This window comes from Giraffa tippelskirchi, chromosome 1, assembly GCF_054371585.1.
Source record: "Giraffa tippelskirchi isolate mGirTip1 chromosome 1, T2T-mGirTip1v1.2.pri, whole genome shotgun sequence".
Classification (NCBI taxonomy): domain Eukaryota; kingdom Metazoa; phylum Chordata; class Mammalia; order Artiodactyla; family Giraffidae; genus Giraffa; species Giraffa tippelskirchi.
The window spans coordinates 131,513,430-131,537,945 of NC_137275.1; the positions used below are offsets into that span (position 1 = coordinate 131,513,430).

Genomic DNA, 24,516 nt, shown 5'->3' on the forward strand with positions numbered 1-24,516 from the left:
CATATCCTGCATGAGATTCATAATTCCATGACAGCAGGGCTGTTGGGCTGCAGGAATGTTATGTTAGGGGGTTAAAAAAAAAAAACAGCAATCAAGACTTTTTCTGAGGTCCTTCCACCCTCTTGGGACCCTGGTCATTTGGTGTTTGCTGTAGAGGAATCATAAGTGAAAGACAGATTTCTTCATGTCTTGGAAAAAGGCCAAAGAAAACCAACTAACATTCAAAGCAGGAAAGAACAAATAATTAGTTAATCAGAGTGCCCTGCTTTGCAGAGATAACTTCAGGCTTAGGTCAGGCCTCCAGGGGCGGGGGCCTCACTGGGTAAAAGCAATTGTTGACTTCTGGTCTCCATGGTGACCTGTGGCTGGCGTCATGGGCCTTGTGACCAGGAGCCCTGGGGCCTAACGGATCAGCAGCCTGTCTCGCCCCAATTAATGAGCTTTCAGACTTCCTCCCTCCTTGTCAGCCTACCATCCCCTTCTCTACACTTCCTTGTGTTTGCTGTAGGGAAGGGACCTTTCTATTTTTTTTTTTTTTTCCATAGAATGAGGAGTAATTTCATCTTCTTCCTACCCTAAGTACCAATAAGCCCTTTTCATCCAGCATGAGATGAAGCCAGCCCATCAGGGCTAAGATCCTATCTCCAACAGTGTCTGCTGTATGACCTTGGGCAGGTTGCCTAACCTCTCTGGCCCTCAGTTTTCTCATTGGTAATACAGGTGGAATAACACCTCAGATTACGGGGAGGATTAAGTAAGATACTTACGGAAAAGCATTCAAGACAGTGCCTGGCACATTCAAAAGGCTCAAAATTTTTTTTGCAAATCTTAATCTCCAGTATAGGTAGAGCTAAAGCGATCTCGCCCAAATGAGATTGGCACCTCTGACATTGCTCTCAATAGACTTGGACCTTTCTTGAGGACGGGCCCAGACTCACTGGATTAAAGGTGCTGACGGGGAGAGTTTGAGCTGGCCTTTTAGGCTCTGTTTTTGCAGCATCTTTAACTGAAAATAATCAAGAAGCAGAGGCAACAGGAAGATGCATGGTTGAGCCAGAAAATGGTCACTGAGGGCCCTTCTAGTTCTGAGTCTGAGGCCCCAAAACTTTCTTGTCTCCCTAGGTCTGCCAGGGGAGAGAGGGACCCCAGGACTTCCTGGCCCCAAGGGAGATGAAGGGAAGCTGGGAGCCACTGGACCAATGGGCATGCGTGGCTTCAAAGGTAACACTGCATCTCAGAGCGTGCTTGCTCACCACCCACCCCTGCACACCACCGTGGGCACTGGAGTGTAGACTGGGTTCAAATTCTGGTTCTGCCACTGATCCGCTGAGTGAGCCTGAGCAAGTCACTGAATCTCCTTAAGCATCTGCTTCTTTTCTTCCTTTTTCTTTCTTTTTCTTTTTGGCCATGCCATGTGACATGTGAGATCTTACTTTCTGGATGAGGGATCGAACCCATGCCCCCTGCAGTGGAAGCGTGGCATCCTAACCACTGAGCCACCAGGGAATTCCCATTAAGCATCAGTTTCTCCTTCCCCAAACTAGAAATCCTCATGATGCCATATTTCACAGGGCTTTCATGAGGATTACATGGAATGTATATAAGTGAAAACATGGTAAACTCTAAAGCACTATAGAAATGCAAGGGAGTGTTCCTGTGGTTGCAGTTCAGTGACGTAACGAGAGGAAACTGGGCTAGGAGAACAGAGACTGCAAACCCAGGATAGCCCCTCCCCCCAGTACTGCCAGATTCCTTACAGTTTGTCATATTCTTCTGATCCCCCAAATATTTAAAACTTTAACCAGTTCTCAGATTTCCACTGTCAGTAGTGTTTCTTTTGACTTGTTTTTCTTCATGTTAATAGTCACCTTGTTCATTTTCAGGGGAGCCCACTTTATAGTCATTCCCATCTTTTCATGTTCCTTTCAAGTGTCCAGACCTCCTAGCTCCGTTGCAGAAGAAGAAATCTGACACTCTTTCCCTGGCCTTTGCTTCTTCACTTGTTCTCAGCCCACATCAAGGATGACCTTGGATCTTGGATCCAAGGATCTTGGATTACTGGGAATTTTTATTCTACTTTCTGACTGGTGCTTAAACAGACTGAAGTTTTCCTTCCTCTTATGATCCACATTTAAAAAAATTGATTTTAAAACACATTACAAAAGCAGCGCATGCTTACTGAAAACAAGTTAACAATACAGAAATGTATAAAGTCTAAAGTAAACAGTGAGTTACCCTCCTTCATGGTCTCTTATGTGCTTACTCTTCAGAGTAACTGCTGTAAACACTTTGGAGCACATCCTGCCAGACTTTTTTCCAAAAGCACATTTATATTTACATATATGGTTGCCTTTGTTTGTTTGTTTTTCAAAACTTGGATCACACAAGGCATCTTCCCCTGGAACTTGCTGGCTTCCTTTTTTTCACGAGAGAATTTGCCATAAGCTTTTGATTTGCAGTTGTCTTTCTGGAGACACTTGGATGGAATCCCCTGGTCTTTTTAGTGTCCCGTTGAGTGGTGTCAGGACCTTTCAACTTCTTTGTAGAGTGAGATGTTAGCTGAGAAAAGTGCTTTGTTCTTTTAACCATATCCTGGGAAGGAAATGCCACAATTCCCTGGAAATTCTCCCTCGTGTCGTATAGCCTCCCCCATCAAAAAATCTGCCTGATGTAGAACCTATGTTTCTCCTTGTAACTGAAGACCCTCCCTGCTTCCTTTTCTCCCTGCATCCTTGTTAGAGCAACACTGGATTTGAGCTTCTAAAATTTTGGCTATTTAATAGGAATATCTTTTCTTTGTCTTCTCCCTGTGGGATACCATGCACTCCTTTAAGTCTGTGCTGCAGATGCTGCTCTGTGTTTTAATTAAGAGGGAAGGAAACTTCTCGGCTTGGTGCCCACCCACCCCGCTTCCAAGGAGGACTGGACAAACAGCATAATTGATTCGAACTCTTACCCTTCCTGCCATACATGCCCTTTAGGTCTGCGGGCTCCTGCCTCAGCATTTCTCTGGTTTGGGGTTAATGTCTCCTGCAGATAAGACTTTGTTCACCATGCGGATTTATTTCCATTTCTAATGTGGGTTTTCTTCCTCTGTTCTAGGTGATCGAGGCCCAAAAGGGGAGAAAGGAGAGAAAGGAGACAGAACAGTGGATGCCAGTAAGGAAATTCTGTTGGGGTCACTGGATTCTGGGTTGGCATGGGTGTGGCTGTTGCCTCAAGCAGCCCCACAAGTTTTGGGGTCTGGAAGATGGAGCCATTGGCCCTGACTCCAGTGTCCAAGAAGCTACCTACCTGCTCTAGGGCTCAGTTTGTCCAGCAAGAGAGAATTATATCCCAGGGGCACAGGCTATGTTTCAGTAGTTGTGTGGAAGGGTCTGGAGGCAGACTTCCCAGGCTTCTTTCTGGTTGCCTCACTATGTAATGTGTGCCTCAGTTTTCTCATCTATAGAATGGGAATAAAAAGTGTTCTTACATCATAGAATCATTTTGAGAATTAAATGAGTCAATCCATGTAACTGGTGGTTAGGACACATGGTTAGGACTCAGTGTTAATTATTAGTATCCTATGTAATACACCAATTCAGACAGACTTCCTCAAATCATCAGAGATGCTTGCTAAAATGCAGTTACTGACTTCACTAAAGAGCTTGACCTACCTGGGTAGTTATATGGAGAAAGGTGTTGAGGCTAAGCAGAAACCTGTTTGTTTTTTTCCTCTGCCACTAACTGAGCAGTGATGCTGGAGATCTCTTTATTTGGCAGACCACTGAGTCCAGAAATGGACGTCTCTCCAACCAGGATCCTTCCTACAGTGTTTATGAGGGGAAGTCAGCTTATCTAGTTATGACACTCTTTTCCAGGGCTTATTTTCACTATGAAGGGCTCCATGTAGAACCTTGGAGAGATTGCCAGAGAAGAGCGAGCCTCCAAGCCAAGTTTCAATGAATAGAGTTTTCTAGCCAAGTTAAAAAAACAGTACCAGCACATAGTATTTTGGGGGCTCTGAAATCTGCCATCTGGGTAAAGGCTCAAGCTGTTTACCCTCTTCTACGGCATCTGGGCTCTGGTGTGGGCTCTCCAGGAAGCCAGGGCCTAGGGAAATGGGCAGACACCACTGTAGATGCACACTTTGGACCCAGCGTGAGGATTTCCTGAAGGCTAATCCTTGGTTTCAGTGGGTCCTTAAAGTGACACTTCCATCCAAGCTATGCAGGGCCAAGAGACCTTGCTCTTGAATAGTACCTTCTCCAAAGTCCCTGAAGCTTTATCTTGCCTCCTACTTCCTCTGCCCTTTCCTTTCCCAGGACAGTGATTAATGATCCAACAGGAGAAATGTACATGGCAGCTCTTTGTCTCTCTAAAGCGGTGGGTGTACCTGAGAACAGGGATGCCCATATCTACAGGGACTCCATACGCTCATCTTCCCTTGCTGTGCCATACCAGGTTGCTTCAGTTGTGTCTGAATCTTTGCGACCCATGGACCATAGCCCGCCAGGCTCCTCTGTCTGTTGGATTCTCCAGGCAAGAAGAGTGGGCTGCTATGTCCTTCTCCACACCTTACCTTGGATGCTGTAATCCACAAGCAATCTATATGCTTTCTAGCATTATCTAGAGTCCCTTTCAAGGACAGCCAACTGGGAATGTCTCAGCTAGAAGAGATGTGTTGGACCATGCAGGAGCCAAAAGAAAAAAAAAAATTGAAGGCAAAGGAAGGGAGTCTAGATCTGATCTAGGATGTCAGTGACATATCTGAGTCACATCTTTCTGAGAGCTGGGCAAACTACTTTGTGTCTTGAACACTGCCTTCTGCAGCTCTTTGTTGACTGTTGACTTCTGATAGAACAGTGCCAAGGCAGCTGAGAAGGACCCTGACATTTCACTGTGAAATAAAGAAGTCCTGATATGGTGGTGGGAAAGGAGGGATGGTGGAAAGATGACCTCTGAGAGGGATAGCAGAGACACCGCCCACCCAGTGTGTATCCAGGGGTGCTTGTCATACTCTTTGGCAGCTTTTCCAGCTGACTTAAGAGCAGGGGGTGGTCTGTGCTGGGCAAGCCTGAAAGAGCTATGGGCTGTCAGTCACTATGCAGCCCACGGGGATGTTTTTGTCTCTGTTTACCTTGCCTCGGTGGGCCCGGCTGGGTGGGCTTTGCAGTGGGATTGGGCCCCGAAGCTGGGGGCACAGTGTATGGGGGGATGGGTGTGCGAGAGAGCTGAGTCGCAGATGTGGGGGGCTCCCCCAGGCATGGGCGGGGAGCCTGGGGGAAGGGCATCAAATCCACTCGGCCCTGGAGCCTCTATTCTGCACTCAGAGCCTGGATGGCCCCTTCTCAGGCACTGCTGGTGTCCTTTTTTGCCCTGAAGAGGCTGTATCCTCCCTGGAGCCCAGAGCTCAGATAACTGGCCCCGACAAGACCCCAAAATGTCTCCATCGATGATGGAGCAGGAAAGTGGGGTGGCTTTGCAAGTTCAACCCCGTCGACAGGGGACTGTACGCACCATGCAGGGCATGAAAGACACACATAAGCATTGCAGACCCACCAGGCTGAACGGCCTTGTCCATTTCCCCTTCTCAGAGGCCTGGAGTGGGGAGTAGAGACTCTCAGGGCAAGGAGCAGAGGCTGGACAGAACACCCAGGCCTCGGCCTTCTCTGATTCTGGAATGAGAGCTCAGGTCTCTGGTCTTTTGTTTTTTTTGGCTGTACTGGGTCTTCGTTGCTGCACATGGACTTTCTCTAGTTGCTGCAAGTGAGGGCTGCTCTCTAGTTGTGGTGCTCAGGCTTCTCATTGCAGTGGCTTCTCTTGTTGCAGAGCACGGGCTCTAGGGCGCATGGGCTTCCGTCGTTGTGGCTCCCAGGCTGCAGAGCACAGGCTCAATAGTTGTGGTGCACAAGCTTGGTTGCTCCTTAGCACATGGGATCTTCCTAGATCAGGGATGGAATCCGAATCTCCTGCATTGGCATGCGGATTCTTTACCACTGAGCCAGCAGGGAAGCATTCCTGCCCCTGCACATTTTTTTGGGTGCACCTCAAAGCTCCTTGACCCAAGAATTGAACTCACACCCTTGGCAGTGAAAGTGTGGAGTCCTAACCACTGAACCACCAGGGAATTCCCAGGCCCCTGGTCTTGAAGAGGAGGATTGAGCTCCTTAAACAACTTCGAGGAGCCTGCACCTGGAGATAGGGGGGACAGGGCCTGAGGCTGAAGGAGGGCGATTAAAGCTTTTCAGGGCTGAGACCTGGGCCTTCCCATGGCCTCCACCCACCAGCCTGCCTCTGCTCATGCCAAACCCACACTGTAGTCAGACTCCTGGTTATGTTTCCACGGAACTCTGGTCCCAGAGGCATTCACTGGATCCCTGGGACTGAGGTTCTGAGAAGGGGCCAGGAGATCATCTTACAGAAAAGTGAGGAAATTCTGACCCACGCTGAGTGCCTACTTCTGGGGGGGTTCTTAGTCATTCCTCCAGCCCAGAGCAGCCCCACCATGAGTTCCCAGGGGTGAAAGAAAAAGTTCTCAGCCCAGGGCTCCACCTTCTTTCAAAAAAGGATGCGGTAGAGGAGGAACCCTCATCTAGGAACCCAGCTTGCCCCTGAGGCCTGGAACCTTTACCAAACACCACCTACCCTGGCGGCACAGCGGTCAAGAATCTGCCTGCAATGCAGGATCCTCAGGTTCAATTCCTGGGAAGGGAAGATTCCCTGGAGTAGGAAATGACTCCAGTATTCTTGCCTGGGAAATCCCATGGACAGAGGAGCCTGGCGGTCCTCAGTCAATGGGGTCGCAAGAATCCAAGATGACTTAGCGACTAAACCTCCACCACCACCTCCCACCTTTAACAGCAAAAACCTAAAACTCCAGCAGGTGGGGGTGTTACTACATTAAAAGGATTGATGAGAAAAAACATAGACCCCCTCCTCAGGTCAGAATCGAAGTTGGAGGTTTCCCTTTGAAGAAGGCATTATAGCAGAGACTTCTCAGGACCCATGTTTTAAGTCAATATTAAACTATTTTTCAGAACAAGATCTTGTAATTATTTATCCATGTTTTGGCCTGGAGTCATAGGGTTTTAGAATCTCAGGATTTTAGAGTCATTGGGGTTGGATGGTGTTTCAAACCATCTCCTCTCCCACTCCAGACAGCTGTACAGAATTCCCACAGTCTCCCAGCTAGGTCATGGCCAAAGTGAGGCTAGATAGAATATAGAGCTTCTGATTTCTGCTTGATGAGAGATAAAGGTCTTTTTGTTGTTGTTTGTTTGTTTGTTTGTTTGTTTCAGGCAGGGCTGGTACCATGTTTGGCTTTTGAGAGTTTGGCCAAGAAAAAAAAAGTTAGGTTTACACATCTCAAGAGAGAAAGACATTTGTTTTACCCTCATCGATGGTCCATTTGCAAGAAAAATAAATAGTATTTTTGCAGCGAGGGAGTAAGTAAAGGATCTGTGTTGTTTAAGCCCCACAGCATGAATTTCAAGCAGGATGTAAATTCAGATTGTTTAAAAATGTTTCCTCAATTAGGATTCACATGGGAAAAAGTATGCAGGAGGGGCCAGGGGTAAATTCCAAGCCAGAGCTTAGTGATAGCTATCAGTAGCATCTCAGAAAAATTGAAAAATGTTTAACACCTTGTGTGTGTTTTCAGTGTGCAGGGAAGTAGGTTTCTGTGTGTTTAGCAGGGTGGGGAACCAGTGGACACCCTAACATAGAGTATATAAGCTCAAAACAAATTATCAGGATGGTGGTTTCTAGACAGTTCTTTTCCATTGCTGCTGAGATGTCTCTGTCTCTGCTTTAACAGATTCTCAATGTTTTGTTTTGTTTTGTTTTCTGCCTATGCCTCACGGTATGTGGAATCTTAGTTCCCCGGCCAGGGTTTGAACCCATGCCTCCTGCCATGGAAACTCAGAGTCTTAACCACTAGACTGCCAGAGAATTCCTTCTATCTCTCTTTTAGAATGTGTGTGTGTGTGTGTGTGTGTGTGTGTGTGTGTGTGTGTGTGTGTGTGTGTGTGTGTGTGTGTGTTCAGTCGCTTTAGTTGGATCCGACTCTTCAAGACGCTATGGACTATAGCCCACTGGGCTCCTCCGTCCATGGGATTCTCCAGGCAAGAATACTGGAGTGTGTTTCCGTGCCTTCCTCCAGGGGATCTTTCTGACCCAAGTCTCTTTTGTCTCCCACCTTGCAGGAGGGTTCTTTACCACTATCACCACCTGGAAAGCCCCTCTTTCAGAATATAGGATGCAAAGACCATCCACTGGAGTCTATGCTTGCCTTCCATCCATCCCTGTCTCGAGATGCCAGGGAACCTGTCTGGGATAGTGTAGCGCCAGAAGCTAGCATCTTTCAGACCTGAGGGACAAAGCTCCTGGACTTTTTATGTACACTTGCATCTATTAGTCCAACTGTGTGCACGTCTTATTCCTGGTACAACTTTACTACCTCAGCAACAGCATCATTTAAAAGTAAACCACACTTCCAAGTTAAAGTAGGCGCTCACTCAGGACTGCTAACTGACTAGCACCTGGTACTCGGAGAAGTAAAGTGTCTGTGCCCCACAGTGCACTTAATTCTCCAGTCCTATCCAGGAGGCATAAATCATGTGCCTGTTAGAGAGATGAGGAAGCTGAGGAAGAGGGTAAGGAGCCCACCCAGACCCAGCAGCATTCGTCAGGGGCAGAGCCGAGACCCCAGGCGGGTCTGGAGTCCACTAGCAGTCCTCGTGCTGCATCTTGGATTCTCTTTTATTCTCTGATTCATCCTCTCTGGCCTTTGACATAGGGGTCAGCAAGGGGTCCTCATGGGCCACTCTCCTTACTGGGTTTAATATGAAATTGCTAATTTCTTCCTTACCAGTGCTCATTGTTTAAAATTTATTTTTATAATTGAAGTTTAGTTGATATAAAATGTCATATGTTATAGATGTCCAATGTAGTGATGCATAACGTTTAAACATTATACTCCATTTACAGTTATCACAAAATGTTGGCTCTATTCCCAAGATGTACAGAACATCCCTATGTTATACCTAATAGTTTGTTCCTCTTTATCCCCTACCCTAGTCTTGCCCCTCCCTCTTCCCTCTCCCCACTGTCAGCCACTTGTTTGTTCTCTATGTCACTGAGGCTGCTTCTCTTTTGTTATGCTCACTGGTCGTATTTTTTACTTATTTTTTTGGCCCCAAGGCCTGTGGGTCTTAGCTTCCAACCAGGGATCCAGCCTCCACCCGCTGCATTGGAAGGTGAAGCCTTAACCGCTGGACCGCCAGGGAAATCCTTAGTTGTATTTTTTTGGAGTCTCAGTTCCTTTTAAGAGACTTCTCCCCATCTCAGAGTTTGTTCTTTATTTCACCAAGCCTTGACTGTCTCACCTGCTTGGGGGCCTCTGGGATTGGCCAGACTAAAGTTTTCCTACCTGGAATGGGGGCTCTGCCTCTGACAGCAACACTTCCCCCCTCACAGGCCTTTCCTGTTCTTCCTGACTGATTGTGTTCAGTTTCTGCCTTCGTTCATCCCTTCTCTTTATCCTCACATAGTGTCCCTGACAGATGCAAACACCACAGGATGGTGGAGATGGAAAACGGTTTTTTAAATGTTTCTTCCCTTACCTTTATTTTTGGTGACTGAAAATACACAGAGATACAAAACTCCCTCAGAAAAATTGTCTCGCGGCAAAGCAATGGTTTTTCCAGTAGTCATGTTCAGATGTGAGAGTTGGATCATAAAGAAGGCTGAGTGCCGAAGAACTGATGCTTTCAAACTGTGGTGCTGGAGAAGACTCTTGAACAGTCCCTTGAATAGCAAGTCTTGAGAGTCCCTTGAACAGCAAGGAGATCAAACCAGACAATCCTAAAAGAAATAAACCCTGAATATTCATTGGAAGGACTGATGCTGAAGCTGAAGCTCCAATACTTTGGCCACCTGATGCAAAGAGCCGATTCACTGGAAAAAATCCTGATGCTGGGAAAGATTGAGGGTAGGAGGAGAAGGAGGAAACAGAGGGTGAAATGGTTGGATGGCATCATCAAGTCAATGGACATGAGTTTGAGCAAATTATGGGAGGTAGTGAAGGACAGGGAAGAGTAGGGTGCAGCAGTCCATGGGGTCACAAAGAGTTAGACACGACTGAGCAACTGAACAAGAAATACTGCTTCAGGTGCTGGCTGGAGCAGAGTAGGAGACACTTGAGAGAGAAATGAGCACAAGGAAGTGGAAGATACGGAGTGCTGGGAACCTGATAAGAACCGAGCAGGGACAGGCAAGGCCTGAAACCTGTGGATCGATAACCCAGCCAGCACAGCACAGAGCCAGCTTGGAAGGGAGTCAAGGCGAGAGGGTGAGGGGTTCATCTCACTTCTGTCACAGAGAAAAGGTAGACGTGTGGAAGGAAAGAAACACTTAGGAAGAGAATGTCGGTTATTCACTTACTCAGCGAACATTCACTGGGCCTTCGCTGGAGCCCAGGCTGTGGCTGAGAGCCCCATGAGGAAGGCCTGTCCTCACCTTGAGGAGCTCACAGGCCGGCAGTTGAGAAGGACATTCAACGTTCCTCAGAGAGCATGGTGGGGGCTGGAGGAGACGAATGTACGAAGGGGGTCACTTGATGACATGGCCTTGATCCGAGTCTTTAAGACCATGTTGGTGACCATCTGGTGTCTGGAGAAGGTGAAGAAATTCCAGGTAGAGAACCTCAAGTAAAACAGCAGAGCACTATCTGATAAACCCAAAACGTTTGGTGCCGCAGCCAAGGTTTGGGAGCAGGAAACGAAAACTGAGGCCAGGAAGGCATCTGGGGATCTGTGGACAGGAGGTCAGGCTTGGTCTCTGGGCAGCCAGGATGAGCTGTAAGCAGCATGTGATATGGCAGCCATGAGACTGGAGCCCCAGTTGTCCACAGTGGCCCTCATCACCTCAGCCAGAGCTGGCACCCGGCAGGCTGGCTATTCCCCGATGGAAAGGTCCACTTTGGGCCCAGGCTTCCCTGCTGCCACTGCTCTGCTCTCGCTGAGCTACTTCCCTTAGAAAAAATCCTGTTTTTCAGAATCCCCCATTTCCTGAGAAGGAGAGGGGACAGGCGGGCTGCAGAGCAGCAATCCTGAGATCTGAGTGCCCTTCTGACCCAGCCATGTGGCCTTGAGGTCACCCTCTGAACCTCTCCAACCGCAATTTCCTCTTTTCTCCTCTGCTCTGTGCACGATCTGGCCCTGTTGGTGTTCCGCTTTGCCAAGAGCCTGTATTAAGCTTTCCGAAAAGAAATCCAGTGACTTTTCCTGAAAGCTTCCAGCGACCCCTTCCAGGAGAGCTTCAGATTGCTCGATGCAGAAAGCGGCTCAGTTCCGATGAATCCTAGCCGCCCTTGGTTTGATGGCTTTGAATAGATCCAAGAAGCCTAGGAAAAACACGAGGCTGGGCTCTTTTAAGAAGCCAGGGGGTGAAGTGGGGGAGTATGGTGGGAATAGGGGGGCTGCCTGAGAGCCTCTGACTTTCCCAGGCGAGAAAACAGAGAGGGAAGAGCTGAAGCTTGGGCCCTGGGGCAACGCAACCCCCTTGGAGAATCCGAGATCTCACAGAGAATCAGAGGATACTGGGAGGTCACTAACAGGCCCACTAGGATTTGTGTTCTGGGCTTCCCATGTGGCGCAGTGGTAAAGAATCCATTTGCCAGTGGAGGAGATGTAGAAAACATGGGTTTGATACCTGAGTCAGGAAGATCCCCTGGAGAAGGAAATGACAACTCACTCCAGTGTTCTTGCCTGGAGAAACCCATGGACAGAGGAGCCTGTTGGCTACGGTCCATGGGGTCGCACAACAGTTGGAGACGACGTAGCCACTGAGCACACACCATCTGTGTTTCTTGCATGAACCATATTCAGCTGACACCCATCCTCCTGGGGGGCCTGGAGGACCACAGCATCCCCCTCTCCTTGGCAAACAGCTGGTGGTTTCTGGGATCTGCCCTGAAGAAAACTTATAGTAATGCAAACCTCAGACCGAAGGTGAGCGAGGCATTTTCTACAAAATCAGCGCCTTGGAACCACTGAAGAATTGAAGTTTTAGTCTTTGATGTGGGTTTTGTATGAAGAAAGCTTTAAGTTGAGACTACATTAAAACCAAGAATGTGTTTATTGAGAAAGCAACTCAGCCAACTCAGGAATTGTTCATAATCCCCATGACCCTGTACTCCATCATCTTAGGTTGGGTGGTTAAGATGCTGCAGGCACTAGCTTAAGCCAGAGAGGTCCCCATCACCGTGTCTTTTTGATGTAACTGGATCAGAGTAGCTGCCACTGCGTTCATTTCACGGCTGCACTTCCCCTTGTCTCCTTTGACCATGGAAAACTGCCTCAGGGATGTACTTGGAACCAATTGTTCTAATGGGCTTATTTCCCCTGGTGCTGAATTTCAGCTGCTCTTCCAAAGAGTGCTACTGTGGAATTCTGAGGGAACAAAGAGGTAGGCAGAGCCTGTGTACACATCCCAGGAGGTCCGGTGGATGCTGTGGTTGGGGAGGGATGGCTGGTTGTGTCACTGACTTAGAGGCGGGGTGAGTCCCTTGCCCCAGTGCCTCTGTTCCCACCAGGATCCTGGGGGCTTATGTGGAGCTTGGTACTATTTACTGAGAACTCATCACCACCACCACCTCCCACCCTGAGCTCCTCATATGTTAGAAGAACTCTTTAAGGTGTATGCCATTGTCCCATTTAACAGATAGGGAAACTGTTCTGAGAGGTTAAATTACTTGCCCAAGGTAGAGCTAGAAAGTGGTGGACCCAGTGTACAGGCAGGATTCAAGGATTTAGAGGGGCTTCCCTGGTGGTCTAGTGGTTAAGACTCCATGCTCCCAATGCAGGGGGCATGAGTTCGATCCCTGGTCAGAGAACTAAGATTCTGCATGGTGCAGCAAAAAACAAACAAAAAAGAGAAAAGAGAGAGCGAGAGAGAAATGAAGATATTTTGGGACTTCCTAGGTGGCCTAGTGGTTAAGACCCTGCACTTCCAATGCGGGGGGAATGTGGGTTTGATCCCTGATTGGGGGGACTGAGATCTCACTGGCTGCATACCCAAAAATAAAAGAAAACTAAAAACAAACAGCAAGGATTTAGAATACACAGACGGGGAAGCATTCCAGCCAAGCGTCTCAGACCTTGAACTTGAAAGAGAGCAGAATGGAGAGAGGAAGCAGGGAAGGGTGGGGGCAGGATGAAAGGAGCCAGAGGGTGTGAAGGAGCCTTTTTAGGAAAGGCCAACAGTCTTTTTGTCTTTCTTTTCTTTTTAACTATTTATTTTGTATTTGGGTATAGCCGACTAACAGACAGTGTTGTGATGGCTTCTGAAGAACAGCAAGAGGATTCAGCCATACATATACATGTATCTATTCTCCCCCAAGGTCTTCCCTGGTGGCTCAGAGGCAAAGAATCTGCCTGCAGTGCAGGAGCCACAGGAGACCTGGGTTCAATGCCCGAGTCAGGAAGATCCCCTGGAAAAGGGAATGGCAATCCACTCCAGTATTCTTGCCTGGACAATCCCGTGGATGGAGGAGCCTGGTGGGCTACAGTCCATGGGGTCGCAAAGAATCGGACTTGACTGAAACGACTTAGTATGCACTCATTCTTCCTCAGACTCCTCCCCCATCCAGGCTGGAAAGGCTGGTCATGAACCCTGGAGGTAAGGCAATGGTCCGTGAAGGCTTTAGAGGAATGCCATGTGAACATCAGCACCTCCTCACCATTACGTATGTAACAGAGTGGGGTTTTGCGACCATGGCCTTTCTCCTGGCTCTACAGCTTTTCTTGCTAGTTCTAAAGGCCTATTGACCCTCTCTGACCCCTCACTGCCCTTTGAGAAGCCCAGGAACAAATGCAAAGCAAAGGACTCAGCTATCTACCGGAGCCGCCCAGTAAATTCCTACAAATCCAGCTCCCAGCAGTGTTAGCAACATCCTCTCACAGTGATGGGAGTGAACCGCTGCTTCAGAACTGGGCAGGGAAAGCGCTTCATTTATTATTTGATCAGACACATTTTTACTGACCACCTGCTAGGAGCCAGGCAGCCATGACTGGAGGATTGTTGTTGTTATTGTTTAGGTGCGTAGTCGGATCTGAGTCTTTGCGACCCCATGGACTGTAGCCTGCCAGGCTCCCCTGTCCATGGGATTTCCCAGACAAGAATACTGGAGTGGGTTGCTATTTCCTTCTTCGGGGAATCTTCTTGACCCAGGAATTGAACCTGCATCTCCTGCATTGTAGGTGGATTCTGTCACTACTGAGCCACTGCTGAAGCCCCATAGGGCGTTAAAGAAACAAAATCAGCCAAGACAAACTCCTAGATTCTAAAGAATATGCAGTAGAGTTGAGGGGGCCAATGGGTGAGTCAACAGTTAAGAAAAAATAATCCAGCATAAAAAGGACAATAATAATAATTGGGAGATACTTCTGCTATTCTTTCTGCCCAGTAAGACCCCTCCCCCCAATCAAAGACACAGTACAGTGACCTGTGGGACTGCTGGACAGGAGACCAAGTGTGGCCACTTTATCATATGACCTTGAAGAAGTCACTTTCCTTCTGAGTCCCAGTTTCCTCATCTGTATAATGGGTATCATACCCACCACCCCGGAGGAGGACTGTAAAGATCAAATGAGACCTAACAAAAATGCTTTGAGGAGCCATAAAGCACCATATTTAGAGTCAGTTAGGGTTCAATTCCTGGGTCAGGAAGATCCCCAAACCTTCCTGGGCATGGCATGGGCCTGGCAACTCACCCCAGTATTCTTGCCTGCAGAATCCCCATGGACAGAGGAGCCTGGCCAGCTATAGTCTATAGGGTCGCAGAGTTGGACATAACTGAAGCAACTTAGCACGCACGCCCACACCATTAGGAAATAGCATTTTATAAAGTGCACCCACAGGCCAGATCACAGTTTAAAAGCAATGCCCTCCAGCAGAGCCTGGCTGGAAATTCCTTAGGCTTGTGGAATGGCTCCTGTCCTTCGCATGCAGACCACATTTGCCGTGGATGTCAGGGGAAAGAACAGTGCCCTGTCTGGGCGGCACAGAGCCCTCGTGCTACAGGCCGGCTGGGGGGCATGGGGAGTTCTTTCTTCACAGGAGAAGAAAAGTTCAGCCTCCTTAAAGGGCAGCCGGTCTAGATTATCCCTGGGGCTCTGCTCTGCAGCTGCAGAGCATCAGAGCCTATTTTCCCAGCCCCATGTGTTTATTTCTGTTCCCTACAACCTCCTGTCTTTCGACTTGTTTTGCTTTGGCAGGGTCTGAAAGGCAAGATAAACACACCTAAAGGAGCTGTGAGATTTCAGGATTATGCCGGGTTTCCCCTCCTCTTGTCTCTTGAGAAGCAAAGTTCCCTGGACTTTTGGGCCCTTCTGATGCATATCCCAGCAGGATCTGGGGTATTTAGGGATAGGTTCTGTTCCGGGAGCCCCTCATCCATTCATTCATCCACTCACTCACTCACTTAGTAGCATTTGTTGATGGCAGCATGCCAGGTTTCTGCCTGCAAGTGGGGCTACGAGTGGGAACCACAAGGATGTTGAATGCCTGTCTTCTCCAGAGCTGACTGTGGTGGGGGCATGGGGGCTGGCTAAGGGAACAGTGCTAGGCTATTTCCCATGTGTGGGGGCCATGGGTCAGGGAGGCCCTCCTGGGGGAGGAGACATTGATGTGCCTTACAGCAGGGGTCCCCAGCCTCTGGGATCTAATGCCTGATGACCTGAGGTGGAGCTGATATAATAATAATGGAAATAAAGCACACAATAAATGTAATGCGCTTGAATCATCCTGAAACCATCCCCTCCCTCCTCCCAGTCTGTGGAAAAATTGTCATCCATGAAATGGGTCCCTGGTGCAAGGGCATGGCAACCCTCTCCAGTATTCTTGCCTGGAGAATCCCCATGGACAGAGGAGCCTGATGGGCTATAATCCATGGGGTCGCAAAGAGTCAGACACCACTGAAGCGACTTAGCACGCACGCCTGCACCATTAGGAAATAGCATTTTATAAGGCGCACCCACAGGCCAGACTACAGTTTAGAAGTGATTCTCTGCAGCAGAGCCTGACCAGAAAAAGGTTATGGACCACTGCACAAGACCCAGCTACTGTGAAATTGCGCAGCCCAGGCTTGATCCTAGATCTTCCCCCTACAGCAGTGCTTTTAGCCCTGGCTGGACATTTACAACATCTGCCATCTGTTCAAAAATTTCCCTTCCCCACTTTCCCACTGGTTGATCTTTTTTAAAAAACGTTTTATTTTATATGGGGGTATAGCTGATTAACAAACAATGTTGTGATAGTTTCAGGCATACAGCGAAGGGACTCAGCCAACCATATACATGTATCCATTCTCCCCCAAACTCCCCTCCCATCCAGGCTGCCACATGACATTGAGCAGAGTTCCCTGTGCTAGACAGCAGGTCCTTGTTGGTTATCCATTTTAAATATAGCACCTCCTGGTTGATCTCAAAGCACTCAGGTGATTCTTACAGACAGCCCATAGCCAGGAATTGCTGCTTGAAGTCCCAGGCTCTTTCTCTTACTCCTGAAGACATGCTTTCCTGCAGCTCCAGAGGACTGCTGGGAGACAGATGAAAGGCACTTTTTGTATGGAGAGGGAAATACTTGAATTCAGTGTTCAGCCAGCTCTGTGGTTTGAAAATGAAGGGCCTTTGCTCTCCTCCCCGGCTCCATTTCGGAGCAGCTGTGTGACCCTAGGCAAGTTATTTGACTCTTCTGGGCCCATTTCTCCTCTGTTCAGTGAAGGTCATAATGACTAACTTGTGGAGACGTGGAGAAGAGTAAATGAGCAAAGCCGTGGGTAAAGCGCTCTGCCCCGGGCCTGACATGCTGCATGAGGGCACTAGGTGTCCATGAATTCCCCTGGTCATCCATCCTTGACTTGAAATCTCTCCCGGGCAGAATCCACTTTTGTTGTCACTGAGTTCGGGGTGGTTCTAAGCCAGGTGCAGACAAGCCCCATAGACAGTGGGTAGTTCTAAAGGGTACCCTAGCTCTCAAAACCAGTTCCAAGATGGTAGCTACTGGTTGTTAAACTGTCCTCCCAGACCCACTGAGAGGGCGAATAATGCAGCCACTCCCTCGGCTGTGCTCCCACCAGACGCTAGAGAAAGATATTCGGCATCTTGCCCCCTCAATTATGACCCTGAAACCCAAAGTAAATAGAGTAAAGTAAGGTAGAGAATAATTGGACGAAAAAAACCCTGGAGCCATCCAGAGATGCCAGCGCCCTGTGAATGAAACCAGATGTAGGTTTTAAAATCCTGGAATGGATTCCCCAGAGATACTGTCAAGTTCCCTTCCATTTCCAGAGGCAGAATGAGCAGCTGTCAGGCCTGATACAGAGTGGAGAGGAATGCTGTATATGAAGTGGGGGAGGGAGGCGGGTTCAAGGCCAACATGACATTTAATGCCAAGGCCAGGACACCTGGGGTAGACCCAGCCTGCTTTGTCTAGGACCTTGCTTTTCCTACCTATATATCTACAAGGCAAAGAGAGCAAGGATGTGTTTTGAAAACAGAATCCCTACATACTAGATTTGTGCTGGGAGCCCCCAAGTGGCCTCAGCCCTGGCTCCACATTCCTAGACCGTTCCGGAGCAGTCTTGCCTAACGAATCACATCCAGCTTGCATTAGTGAGCAGAAACTTGCTGACAGCAGGAGCCAGTCTTCTGCCTACACCCCTGTCCCCTCCCCTCCCAGGCTAAGAAGCCAGGAACTGAGCCCTGGGGAGAGCAGAGGAAGTTAGGTGATTAATCCAATTGGAGGGCTGAGCCTGCCACCCCCAACTCGCCATTTCCCCCACTCCCCAAGCAGCAGGCTTGCTTTGCAACAAGACTCTCAAGGGTGTATCTTGGAGATTCCCCGGCAGTACAGTGGTTAAGACTCCATGCTCTCAATGCAGTGGGCACAGGTTCGATTTCTGGTTAGGGACTAAGATTTTCCATGCTTTACTGCATGGTGTTTTTTTTTTTTCAAAAAAGGGATACATCCCTGATGGGGCTACTGGTACCCAGACATCTTCACAAGTCATGAAGATGCCTCAGAGCTGACCGCAGGTTGCTGGGCAAAGTGCAGGCTGGTGGGGGGTGGGGCTCACAGTGATGGGTGTCCATGACGAGCCAAGTCCTTGACATGCGCTCTTGCTCCCAACCATCACCATTTTCCCCATTGTAAGAAGAGGTAAGTATAGAGCAGTCCCAGTGAGTCTTTAGTGGAGCCAGAATTTAAACCCTGTTTCTAAGTCCAGAATCAGCCTCTTGCCACTCTCCCCTGCTGCCTCCCCACAGGGATCACCATGTTTCCCTCCATCTGAGTTCCCCACCCCACTCAACACCCAAGAGGCAAGTAGCTAACCTGCCCTTAGACGGGTGCATGGGATCACAGGTGCTGTCTTTAGGCATTTTTGGTAACGAGCACCAGAGACTCACTGGGTCACTTCAAGTAATGCGGGTATATGGTAAGGACCCTGGGGAAGACTTCAGAAGACTAGGGTTTGTAATACTAAGGCTTGCAGAGCCTGGAACAGGAAGGTCTTTAGAATCCAAGACAGTCCTGGTGGCTTCAGGACTAGGGTTCACGTCTTCATTCTAATGTCTCATGTCCAGCATGGCTTATTCATCCCACCATCTTTGCTTCTTTATGCTTCTGCTCAGCTCTCTGTTACCCCTTCTAGGTTTCTGCATTATTTGTGGTGATTTATTGTTGTTGGTCAGTTGCTAAATAGTGTCTGACTCTTTTCGACCCCATGGACTGCAGCGTGCCAGGCTCCCCTGTCCTTCACTGTCTCCTGGAGTTTGCTCAAATTCATGTCATTCAGTCAGTGATGCCATTCAACCGCCTCATCCTCTGCCACCCACTTCTCCTCTTGACCTCAGTCTTTCCCAGCATCAGGTTCTTTTCCATTGAGCTGGCTCTTTGCATCAGGTGGCCAAAGTATTGGAGCTTCAGCTTCAACACCAGTCCTTCCAGTGAATATTTAGAGTTGACTTCCTTTAGGATTGACTGATTTGATCTCCTTGTGATGGTTAGAGAAGCCCAAAGACACTGTGACGATTACCTAGAAGTAGCTGCATGTGTCAAACAGTGGTGACATCTGTAGCCCACAACTGAGTGTGAAGAAGTTGTTGCTAGACGTATCGGCAGAAAATGCAAAGGCTTCTTCATCCATATATCAGGTTTTGTTCTTCTTCACAATCTGACCTCATCTGTGCCTGAGGGGCCACCCTGTTTAACTGAGGGGCTAAGAGCGTATCTAAGGTCTTGCTGCAGGAGGGTGGAGGAGGGCCTCATTGTTGATCCCAGGAGTGGCCTGGGTAGTGGGCAAGGTCAGCAGAGCAGGTCAGAGGATGAGGAGGTGGGTTCTATGGTCTGGCCCTGCAGCTAGGCAGGGAGCTCCCAGCAGGGCTTAGAACTATTGAAGTGCTGGAAAACTTGCTGGTGAAATGATTGAACCCTTTGATCTGGGAGAGAGCAAGGAGCCTACCCAACCAGAAAGGGCCAGTCTTCTGCCCTGGGTTTCCTACATCAGCTTCCTCTACTGTGGTTACCCAGCAAGACAAAAAGGGATGCTGCTGTTTGAGGTTGTGATGGAAGGGACTCTCCTTTGTCTCCTGCCTTGTATAAAAAGGGAGATCCGGGAGTTTTCTGGTGATGTAGTGGATAGGAATCTACCTGCCAATGCAGGGGACACAGGTTCGATCCCTGGTCTGAGAAGATTCCACATACTGAGGAACGACTAAGCCCATGCGCCACAGCTATTGAAGCCTATGCACCTAGAGCCCATGCTCTGCAACAGGAGAAGCCGCTGCAATGAGAAACCTGTACACCACAATGAAGAGTAGCCCCCACTCACCACAGTTAGAGAAAGCCTAGGCAAAGCAACAAAGACTCAGCACAACCAGAACAAAGAAGCAGAGGAGAACCTGTGACCCCAAATCTGGAGCTGTAGGGGAAACAGAACAATGGAGTGTCCCTGCTATGAGTGGTACCAGGAAAAACTCTGCCCAGGACTTAGTGGCCAAGGGCTTGGGACAAGCTGTCAAGTCAGCAACTCCCCATTCATCCTCCAAGTGTTCAGTGAGGAGCAGCGCTTGGTATTTCTCTTGAGCTTGGGTCTCCCAGAGCAGAGGTGGAGTGTGGGCGGAACTCTTCCCGCAGAGAGCAGGGTGGGGAACCGAGTGGTGGTCCCTACTCTACTCTCTACCTACAAACCGTGGGCACATGTCCAGGTAGATTCCAGTCTGCAGAGCAGCCTGAACAAGAGAACGAGTGTCATATCCTCTTCACTCAGGGGGTTCCCTTTGTGAATCAAACTCAGATATCCACATGGGAACTGCTTGGGCGTGGTGGGTTCTTCAGGGTTGCGTGTCAACATTTTGCTCAGGAAGGACTTCCTGGGGCTTCACTGCAGTGGAAGGTGAAGAAGGAAGTGGAGACCTATTGGTCAAGGGCAGCTGTTAAGGGAGATAACATGAAGTTGTGAAAGCATGAGGACTTTTGCCCCCACCTGAGCCATCCCTTCTGTCTACTGCCTTAGGAGTGTCTGGGTTTTGTTTTTTTAAGATTTTCTTTTTATGTGGACCAGTTTTAATGTCTTTAGTGAACTTGTTACAATCTTGCAGCTATTTTATGTTTTGTTTTTTTGGCCCCGAGCCACGTGGGATCTTTGCTCCCTGACCAGGGATCAAACCTGAACCCCCTACCTTGAAAGGCCAAGTCTTAACCACTGGACCACCAGGGAAGTCCCAGTGCCTGGGTTTTGAACAATCCGAACCACTGCCCTCCACCTCCCTCTACTGTCCTGTGCAAAGAGAGGCATCTCCTTGACCCCAAATAGCCAGGCACACTCCATGGGGACCACTCTGGATGGATGTCTAAGGAATTAGCTCCCTTGACTTACAGGAAGTATAACGGGGCACGTGGGGTGGGGGGTGTTGGGCACAAACCAGGCTGACGCAGCCTCCTAGACACCATCTCTCATTCTGTGGGGCTGACACAGCTGTGGGGTGAGCGCACTTCCCAGTGGTGGTGGTTTGCTTGGTGGGAAAGCGTTGCTCTAGGGCAGAAACTGCTGGGAAAAGGCAGAGTTTACACCCTCTGCCCACAGAAACCCAAACCTCTTAGCAAGTTGTGATGTTCGTCTCAGGCTGGAGAGGAAGTCAGTGTTGGCGTCATTGGGTGGTTCCCCAAGTGGGTTCCAGAAGGTGGCATGATGGCTCGGCCTGGGAACGGCCTGCCTCCGGCCGCCCCTGTAGCTCTTAGGGCAAAGCAGGCCAGGGATATTGTTTGTGGGACTGCCCCTTTAGACTGTCTGAGTCCCTCACTGGGGCAGTTAGCATCATAATCAGATCAAATCTCAGCTTATGGTTTTCCTCAGGGAGGTAACCACAGGGATGCGCTCTTGTTAGGGGAAAGAAAGGATTAAAAAATTATAGCTTAGAGACCTCCCTGGCGGTCCCGTGCTTAAGACTTCACCTTCCAGTGCAGGGGGTGTGGGTTTGATTCCTGGTTGAGGAGCTAAGCTCCCATATACCTTGAGTCCACAAAACCAGAACAGAAAACGGAAGCAATATTGTAACAAATTCAATAAAGACTTTAAAAAAGGTCCACATCAAAAAAAAAAAAAAATCATAGCTTAGTGCTATATTCCGTAAGATGGCGCTAGATCAAAATTTGCCTCATTGATTCTTTTGGGACCTGCAGTGTCTGCTGACCCCGTGGGCAAGGGACTGTGTTCAGCCTCCACTGTAGGGAGAAGTCCTGGATCTGGGGGACCTGGGGACAAGTGACAAGGGACAGGCTTCAGTGCTTGATAAATCAACTCTGATGTCCGGGTGTGCGTGGGTTGGGGGACACACATAACTCCAGGACTGATGGGGGCTGTGACCTTGCTTGGCGTGTGGGGAGCATGGGGCAGAAACAGCCTTGAACTTGACACTCTGAGTCCCATAATTATGGTTACCGTATGCTTCCAATGTTTTGAAGTTGTCCTGTTTCCAAATATTCTTTTGCCACTTCCATATACATTGAAGCCTCCTGGGAATTCTAACATTTCAGCATCCAAGTGACACTTTCCAGATTTCCTTCAGCACTCACTATAATCACGTGTCAGACCACATCCTTATTTTCTCATGTAGAATGTATGATCATCGAACCAACAGCTTGAGTTCTGCATCCAGAACCCCGGATCGTCCTACTGAAAGAAGATGTCAGTGAGGGGAGTGAGTAGAAGAGACTGAGATGTAATAAGGAGGGTGTTGGAAACATTGGTAGCCATGATGCTGACTCTCCATTAAGGCTCCCACCAAAGTCACTGGCTGTGTCCGTAGACAGGACCTGCCCTCCGGGGTATATGCTATCTGAGTGCATTCATCTGTGCATGCTTTCATTGGGCCCAGCCTGGGCACGTCGAAGTACCAGACACTGTATCAGGCTATATGACCTGTCCTCAGAATTCTCCCAGTGTCCTAAAAGAGTAAACAGGCAACTGTTATATGAAGTCATAAGATATGTCCACAGAAGGGGTCTTGAATGGGAATGGGTGACCACAGGAGGCTTTTTTGGGGAGATGTGACATCCAAGCTTGAGATTTAAAGGACGTGAAAATGTTAGGCCAGAGTACAGAGCGGGTTTTTTCTAAGATAGAGGGGTCCGTTGTTCTCCCTCAGCTCTTTCAGGTCTCCACTCAAGGTCTTCCTTGTCTCCCCATCTGCAATGGCGCCCCCTCAAGCTCCATCCCCTTCCCTGTCTTCTTGTCTATGATGGCACCCTCTACCTATTCCCTTTCCCGTCTCCCCATCTAAGACAGTGCCCCCCACCTTCCATTCCGTTCCTTGTCTCCTCGACCAAGATGGCGCCTCCCTCCATACTCCACTCCCTTCCTGTGTTTCTGTTCTTGTCTCTGCACCATCGTTACGTGGCCATAGTTATATCTGAATTTGTTTCCCAGCTCTATGACTAGTCTCTTCCACTGCAATATAGTCCATGAGGGCAGAGACTTTGTTCGTGGATCTATCCATCGCTCCTACAACAGGACCAGGCTCCTAACAGATGGTCAGTCACTTATTTGGCAAGATGAAGAAGGGAATAGAGTGAGTGAGGCTGGCCAGAGCGGAGGATAAGGGGGCGTCTCTGAACGTCAGCCCGGGCTGCCTGTACTGCACCCGACTTCTTCCTGTTATTTGGACCTTGAACTCTGCCTAGCCTGCTCTGGGACGCACAGCCTCCTCCCGCCACTCTCCCTCTACCGATGACCCCACACGGAGACTGCTGTTGGCAGCCTCCTGTCCTGGCGTAGCCCACGGCCATGGTGACAGGGTGCTGACAGAGGCGAGGCAGGTCTGGGAGAAATAAAGACTGACATTTCAGCCTCAGCCAACACACCAGGGCCAGACGCCCAGCCCGGGCCAGGCTGTGTTTGCGGCTGCCGGCTCCAGGTTGGCTTGTCACGACTGCTCCCGGGTGGCGTCTCTGTCTCAGACCTGGCCTCTGAGTCCCACTGCGCTCATTGTTTTCCATCTGGAGGATTCTCTGCTCTCTTGCTCATCCTCAGCCTCTTCTGATAACCTGCTGGAGCTTATGAACTCATGTGTGAAGAATAGTCAGGGATGACGGATGCATGAGGTGCCCAGTTTTGTCCGACTCTTGGTGACCTGTATGAACTACAGCCCACCAGGCTCCTCTGTCCATGGGACTTTCCAGGCAAGAATACTGGAGTGGGTTGCCATTCCCTCCTCCAGAGGGTCTTCCTGACCCAGGGATCAAACCCGCATCTCTTTCATCTCTTGCACTGGCAGGCAGATTCTTTACCAGCTGAGCCACCAGGGAAGACCCCAGCAATCCTCCTTATTGGTATTTACCCAAATGAATTGAAAACTTATGTCTATACAGAAACCCGAACATGAATGTTTGTGGCAGCTTTATTCATAATTCCTTCCAAGATGCCCTTCATTGGGTGAATGGATAGTTAAACTGTAGTACATCCAGACAATGGAACATTATTCGGTGCTAGAAAGAAATGAGCTATCCAGCCATGGAAAGAGGAGCCTTAAATGCATATTACTACATGAAAGAAGCCAATCTGAAAAGGCTACATACTGTATGATCCCAACTATATGGCATTATGGGAAAGGCAAAGCTATGGAGACAGGAAAAAGATCAGTGTTTGCCAGGGGCTAAGGGGTGGGGATTGGGATGAAGGGATGGAGCACAGAGGATTTTTTGGGTAGTGAAACCATTCTGTAGGATACTATGTTGGTGAATACATATCATTATACATTTGTCCAGACCATAGAATGGACAAAAAATGGACAATACCAAGAGTGAATCCTGGTGTAAACTCTTGATTCTGGGTGATTACGATATGTCTCTGTGTATTCACAGATTCGGAGAAGGCAATGGCACCCCACTCTAGTACTCTTTTGCCTGGAAAATCCCATGGATGGAGGAGCCTGGCAGGCTTCAGTCCACGGGGTCAATAAGGGTCGGACA

The 24,516-nt window shown here is 48.9% G+C and overlaps 1 protein-coding gene across 3 annotated transcripts in view; it reads left to right on the forward strand.

Annotated features, from left to right (window-relative positions):
• SCARA5 (scavenger receptor class A member 5) overlaps positions 1–24,516 on the forward strand; it is a 151,031-nt gene that overhangs the window by 96,062 nt on the left and 30,453 nt on the right. For all 3 annotated transcript variants that reach the window (XM_081497071.1, XM_081497061.1, XM_081497064.1), the window contains exons 6-7: positions 1,123–1,221; positions 3,103–3,159. In XM_081497071.1, the coding sequence (XP_081353197.1) occupies positions 1,123–1,221; positions 3,103–3,159 (156 nt within the window). The remainder of the gene's footprint in view (positions 1–1,122; positions 1,222–3,102; positions 3,160–24,516) is intronic.